General features: G+C 46.2%; 1 protein-coding gene across 1 annotated transcript; it reads left to right on the top strand.

Annotated features, from left to right (window-relative positions):
* The first annotated feature begins 1,214 nt into the window (after positions 1 to 1,214).
* Positions 1,215 to 2,111, top strand: LOC148143868 (uncharacterized). The gene has a single exon (XM_087975673.1). The coding sequence runs from the start codon at positions 1,215 to 1,217 to the stop codon at positions 2,109 to 2,111; it is 897 nt and encodes a 298-aa protein (XP_087831799.1).
* Positions 2,112 to 7,381: the final 5,270 nt, after the last annotated feature.

The following is a 7,381-nucleotide window of genomic DNA, read 5'->3' as shown; positions in this document are numbered from 1 at the left end:
GGCCAAATGCTGGCAAATGAGACCAGATTCAGCGAGGATATCTGGTCAGCATAGACCAGTGGACCAAAGGACCTGTTTCTGTGCTGTATATCTAGATGACTCTGGTTTGCCACGCCAGTCTGTTCAATTTCTCTCTGGTGTCATAGCCTTGATGTTTCATTCTAAAACTCCTGTGGGGGCACGTTAACCATTTTGTGTCTGATTGATTGCCAAGAAGTTGCATTGCAGGTTCATCCTGAATTTACACACTACACACAAGGGCGGCACGGTGGCACAGTGGTTAGCAATGCTGCCTCACACCGCCAGAGACCTCGGTTCAATTCCCGCCTCAGGCGACTGACTGTGTGGAGTTTGCACGTTCTCCCCGTGTCTGCGTGGGTTTCCTCCGGGTGCTCCGATTTCCTCCCACAATCCAAAAATATGCAGTTTAGGTGAATTGGCCATGCTAAATTTCCCGCAGTGTTAGGTTAGGGGTATGGGTGGGTTGCGCTTCGGCGGGTCCGTGTGGACTTGTTGGCCCGAAGGGCCTGTTTCCACAATGTAACGCACTCTAATTTTTACTACCAAAAATCAGACCTGCTCACTCTCAACAGGATCCCAATGTCGTGGAAGATATTAATTTTCAGGTGGAGGGATCCAAAATTCAGAAAGATGTCAGTTGTGACTGTTCTGCTCTTCTGTCCCTGTCAGATCCTGAATCAGCACTTTCAGGAAAATTAGAATTGAGTGAGAATAGAGGGAGAGAGAGAGAAGGATGGTGCTTTCAGTTTTGTGGAATAACAAAAGAAAAGAATGTTCAGCAGAAAGTAGAATTGCTTGTTCTGAATTTCTACCCTGGACTGACAGTGATGACTTGTGTAATCTCTTTTCAGAGTATTTGATATGAAGATGAAGTTTCAAAATCAACAGATGAAAGGCATATGCCTGAACCATTGACTCTCCTGCTCCTCAGATGCTGTCTGACCTGCAGTTTTCGACTCTGATTCTCCAGCATTTGTGAGTCACTCAATCCATCAGGACTGCAACAATTTTCAACTGTGATCCAATTGGTTCCTGTTTCAGTACGTTTTCAGCATCAGTGGGACTGGAAGAGAGCCCCTACTGTTGCAGCAACGCACTGAGTGTCGAGCCTGAAATAGTTATCTGGCCTGAAAAGAGGATTTCAAGGCAGGGAGGGGACATACACGCGTTTGTGTGCAACTGTAGCTTCGGCCATGGAGAAACCATGGAAGTGTGGCGACTGCGGGAAAGGCTTCCGTGTCCCGTCTGCCCTGGAGACACATCGGCGCAGTCACACCAGGGAGAAGCCATTCTCGTGTCCTGAGTGTGGGAAGGCCTTCAGTGATTCCTCCGCCCTGCTGAGGCACCGGCGGGTGCACACAGGGGAGAGGCCCTTCAGCTGTCCTCTGTGCAGGAAGAGCTTCAGCGATTCCTCCGCCCGGCTGAGGCACTTGCGGGTTCACACAGGGGAGAGGCCCTTCAGCTGCCTCAAGTGTGGGAAGGCATTCAACGATTCCTCCGCCCTGATGAGGCACCAGTGGGTGCACACAGGGGAGAGGCCCTTCCGCTGCCCCGATTGTGGGAAGTTGTTCACTCGCTTCTCCCACCTCGTGATTCACCGGCGGGTCCACACCGGTGAGAAGCCCTTCCCCTGCCCCAAATGTGGGAAGGCCTTCAGCGATTCCTCTGACCTGCTGACCCACCAGCGGGTCCACACCGGCGAGAGGCCATTCACCTGCTCTGTCTGCGGGAAGTGCTTTACACGCTCTTCCGACCTGCTGAAGCACCAGCGGGTCCACACTGGGGAAAGGCCCTTCAGCTGCTCTGTGTGCGGGAAGGGCTTTACCCAGGCCTCCCACCTGCTGACACACCGGTGTGTCCACACTGGGGAGAGGCCATTCACCTGCCTCGAGTGCGAGAAGGGCTTTGCTGTCTCCTCCACTCTACTGACGTACCAGCGGGTCCACACTGGGGAGAGGCCGTTTGCCTGCCCCGAGTGTGGGCAGAGGTTCACAATGTCCTGCTGCTTGAACAAGCACCAGCGGAGGCACCAATGCTCCCAACAATCAGATTCTGCCGGTAACGCTGCTGAGGGTCACCCCCAGGACTGATCCTCCTGCCCTTTCTGACAGTGGGGGTAGTGGGAGAGTTGGTAGGCTTTTTTGTTTTTTACTGGGGGAGTGGGGGTGGTGGCTCAGTGGTTAGCACTGCTGCCTCATAGCGCCAGGGACCCAGATTTAATTCCATCCTCAGGGTGACTGTCAGTGTGGCGTTTGCATGTAATTCCCCGCTGTGTCTGCGTGGGTTTCCTCTGCATGTTGCAGTGTCTTCCCAAAGTCCAAACGTGCGCATGTTTGGGCGAAGTGGCCAAGCTAAATAGTCCCATAGTGTTGATGAATGTGTAGGTGTGGTGCCTTAGTTAGGGGTAGTGCAGAGTGATAGGGTAGGAAAATGTATCTGAGTGAGTTACTCTTCAAAGGGTCGCTCTGAACTTGTTGGGCAGAAGGACCTGTTTCCTCACTGTAGTGATTCTATGATTCTGTGAACGTTGCTTCCAGTGGGCGCTGCTGCTCATTGAGCCCAGGACCTGCACAAACCTACGACCACAAGACCATTGGAGCAGAAGTTAGGATATTTTGACCCATCGAATCTGCTCCACCATCTGTTAGAGACAAAATAAAAAACTGCAGATGCTGGAATCTAAAATAGACAAACAGGAGGCTGGGCACAACAAGGCAGGCAGCACCAGGAAGTGGAGAAGTCAGCATTTCAGGTATGATCCCTCAGGACTGAAGAAGGGTTCTACCCGAAACGTTGACAACTCCATCAGAAATGATTTATCAGGATGTTGTTAGGACGAGAGGGAATGGGTTTAGAGTGAAAGTGGAAAGATTTAAAAGGGACCGAAAGGGAAAACTTTTCATGCAGTGTGGTGCGTGTATGGAACAAGCTGCCAGAGGAAGTGGAGGAAGCTGGTAGAGTTTAAAAGACATTTGGTTGGGGACATGAATAGAAAGGGTTAGAGGGATTTGGGCCAAGTGCTGGCAAATTGGACTAGATTAATTTAGAATATCTGGTCAGCGTGGACGAGTTGGACTGAAGGATCTGTTTCCAAGCTGTACCTCTCAATGACTAGTGGTCCTGATGTAAGTTTAGAATTGAGTAACTTTGAATAATTCAATCTTGTTGAATTCGCCTCCTGAAAGGTTTCAAATGAACCCCTCCAAGCGATATGATTTAACTACGCCGAGTTGGATAAAGTATCCCATCAAGTTCAACATGAATGCGCATTTGAAGAAGTTGAAGTCAGAAGTCACACAACACCAGGTTACAGTCCAACAGGTTTATTTGAAATCCCAAGCTTTGGGAGCATTGTTCCTTCATCAGTGCTGCTCCTTCATCACTTCACCTGATGAAGGAACAGTGCTTCGAAAGCTCATGAGTTCACATCAATCTATTGGGATTCTCACCTGGTGTTGTGTGACTTCTGACCTGTCCACCCCCAGCACCTCCACATCAGAGTTGACGAATGAGATCAGATTTTATTCAGCATGATTTAGTGAGATATTCATCTGGCTGCCCTTATGCCTGAAACATCGATTCTCCTACTACTCGGATGCTGTCAGACCTGCTGTGCTTTTCCAGCACCACACTCTCAACTCTGATCTCCAGCATTTGCAGTCCTCACTTTTTCCTGGTTCATGTGAAAACTCAACATTGTCAGAGTTACGAAGAGACGCCAGTCACAGAGTACTATAGCACAGAGACAGGCCCTTCAGCTCAAACTGGTCCATGCTGACCAAAATGTTTGTCAACACTAACCTCATTTCCCTGCACTTGGCCCATATTCTTCTCAAGCTTTCCTACCCATGTATTTGTTGAAACGCCTTTTCAATATTGTTAATGTACCTGTTTCAACCACTTCCACTGGCAGCTGTTTCCCCAGGCGAACTACACTCTGTAAATATTTTGCCCCACATCTTTTCTTCCATCTTTCTCCTCTCGCCATAAAAACGCGTCCTTGGACTTGAAATCCTCCCCCTAGGGAAGAGACAGCTACCATTAACCCAAATCTACCCCTCATGGTTTGAAAATATTGCCTCTCAACTTCCTCTGCTCCAGTGGAAAAACATCCCAGCCTATCCAGCCTAAATTCTAATTTGATAATAATGACAGTGATGATTTTGGCTGTGTGTGTGTCAAGGATCTCTCATTTCTAAGCCAATGCTGTGGCCTCTTAAGTTCACCTGATCTTAAAACGAATGGCACCCCATTCATTTAAAATATCCATGTTTTCTGTGTAAAGTCGGTCCTGGTCAGGAAATAGGCATTGGTGTCTTATATTCCCTTAGACTTCTTGTGACCGGGTTCATATGCTCTGTTTTGAGATGTATGAGTAAATCTTCAGAACAAAAGATTAATGCAGCCCTTTATTCATGTCTCATTATTAAAAACACTTTCTCCATTTACAGATGTGATTGAGAAGCTTCTCCCAATGAATCTTTGACTGATAACCGCATTTGTCAGGCTTTTGAAAGTCACTGCAGCTCTGTCACAGCACAGGGGAGGGCTCTTTCAGACACAACGCGTCATGCAGAAAATTCTCCCACATTAGTCGAGCAAAGTAGACGTCTTTTTAAGACATTGTGAAAATTGAAAGAGTTCAGAAAAGGTTTGGAAGGATGTTGCCCGGGTTGCAAGGTTAGAGCAACAGGGAGAGGCTGAATACGCTGGTACTATTTTCCCTGAAGCTTTAGAGTCAGCCAGAAACATCTGTTGAATCAGGAAACATCTCTTCCTGCAGCAGCTTCAGACAGACTGCTTGCTAAAACCAAAAGCAGGGGAAAAGAATGGGACAACTGCCCTTTCATTGTAGAAGTGTTTTAGAAAAAAAAGTGTCAACCCTTTTCCCGGATTGTTGCCTTAGCCAGTATCTGTTAACCATTAGCGAAAACGTTAAACCTGGATGAATGGGAAGCCATTTACAACCCCTCCTGAAAATAAACCAACAACGTCATCTTCTTAAAGGAGCAGCATGATCACAACAAAAAGCACCTGAACTGAAACATTTGTATCAAAGGGCTGTACAGTTAGCAGGACAAGAAAACACATTTGCAATTTCACCAATCAATTTAAATCAGCCCCATTGGCTACCAAAAACTTATTAAATTTAAATCCTAAAGTTTTGACAACAGGACCAATCCTATCATAAAGAATTGGTGCTCTCAGTCATCTGTGTATGAGAGAAAGCATCATTTAGAAAAATAGAGAAGGGCATTCCTGACAGAGGAATCGGAGGAGGCATCCCCGACAGAAGATGGCACAGAATATTCCGGAAGACACATAATCTGGTTGTAATCTGAGAGATTAAATTCTATTATGTGTTATCTGAGTGGGACATGCATTGATTGGAACAGCATACCAGAAGAATCTTGATTTATTCCAGAATACTCAGTAGTTAGGAAGGATTTATTCAGTTTGTTAGTAGTTTTGTTCATTTGTTCACCGTGAGAGTTGGTTAAATAAATTGCTGATTGTCGGTTGTAAAGTGTCAGGGATTTACTTTTAACACTTCAGCAGGTTACACCACTTATCACACTGACTTTACAGATTAAAGGGCAACGTGCCATTCTTTGGACGTTTCGGTTTGAGATCTTGGAGAGTGGTGGGGCGGGGTTCAGCCTTCGTTTTGTAACAGTATTGATGACATTCTCTTGAATGCAATGGAGTCAATATTAATCCCAGCCTCTTGGTGTGGTTGTGGGTGAATCACCTTAATTTGGCTCCTGACTCAGAAACCGCACAGACAATCAAATGCTGAAACAATTATTTGCACTTTATTGCACGTAGCAACCACAAATAAAACCTCTCAAGTTCATTCAGCTTCACCTCCACCCCCACCCCCCCCCCCCCCCCAAACCTGGCTATCACCCAGTTGATGGCTGAATTTAACTGGGTTTCCACCGACAGTGCCCATCTCTGGAAGTGTCCAGGGGTTTGATGCAGTATTATTCTTTTAAGTACTGCTGCTGCTTTATCATTCTGGAGTTGAATTTTGGTGGCGTTTCCTCAATTTCAAATCTGTGGTGTGACTTTTTTTTAAGACTCTAACATCACCTCACATTGCTGGAGACCTCAGGTCTGTAGTTTACCTTCTTATCCTTGAGGGTTAGCTGTCTGTTTGAAACAGCCTGCCCTGCAATTAACCCCTCTATGTCAGGGCTTTCCTTCCACAGGCAGAATTAATTGTCCTTTTGTCACACCATTGTAAAATAACATTATCTTACCTGTCCCAAGAAACAACTTATTGTGTTGCCTCCTTCTTCCCAGGGATGGTTAACAAGCCATTTATCGTATTGAATCTGCTTTGCTATTAAATCATGGCTGATATGTTTCTTAACCCCATTCTCCCGTAACGTTTGAGCCCCTTGATACTCAAGAATGAGTGAATGGTGGAGCAGACTCAATGGGCTGAATGGCCTAATTTCACTTCCTGTGGTGTCACAGTTTCTCGTCAGCCCTTTCATTTCTTGCTCCAGAAATTGTTATTGTTGACTCGTGAAGTTTGGGAAGTTCTGGAGTTTACAAGTGCACACCACGCTCCTCTATGCCTCCTCCTCAGCCTTAAAGTAAAGGGAAGACGTTTTAGAACAGAAATAAGGAAAACTTCAGACAGAGAGTGGTAATCGATGGAATTCACTGCCCCGGAAGGCTGTGGAGGTAAGATCATTGAATATATTTTCTTGAGTATCAAGAGGATCAAAGGTTATAGGGAGAACGGGGTTGAGAAACTTATCAGCCATGACTGAATGATGGAGCAGACTCAATGGGCTGAATGGCATAATTTCTGCTCCTATAGTCTAATGATATGCTGATGTGTGGAGGGGTGAGGATGGGGAAAAAGAGATAAAGAGGGGAATACAATTAAGGTGAAGCTGGATACAGATACATAGGGAATACAAGAATTGTACGATAAATTTCAGACCACATAGAAGCACTGGCAAGGCTAACTGAAGATCTACAATATGCTGCAGTTCGATATTACAAGCCCATAAACAACTGCAAATCAGACAAGGTCTTTTCAGAAGTTGGACCATGAACGCCTGAAGCTGCTGCTTCTCTTTCTCTCTCTCTCTCTCTCTCTCTCTCTCACGCAATGAAGATTGATCTTCACCCAGACTAGAACTTCTTTCCTCTGTCCAAATATTTGTGAACGCAGACCTTGTTTTTAAGGATGGCATGTTGTCTGATCATCACAATTAAAGGGGTGTCTTCCCCCTGATATGCAAAGGGACAGTCAGTCAGGGGAGGGCAGGGTCACGTCTTGTGTTGTTGTGTGGAATCTGTGACAGCTGCAACAATTCATCCCAACTCCTGTACT

This window comes from Chiloscyllium plagiosum, unplaced genomic scaffold (genome assembly GCF_037043375.1).
Source record: "Chiloscyllium plagiosum isolate Xiang-an unplaced genomic scaffold, Cpla_swu_hap1 HiC_scaffold_27, whole genome shotgun sequence".
In the NCBI taxonomy this organism is placed as follows: domain Eukaryota; kingdom Metazoa; phylum Chordata; class Chondrichthyes; order Orectolobiformes; family Hemiscylliidae; genus Chiloscyllium; species Chiloscyllium plagiosum.
This window is presented reverse-complemented; position numbering and strand designations above follow the sequence as displayed.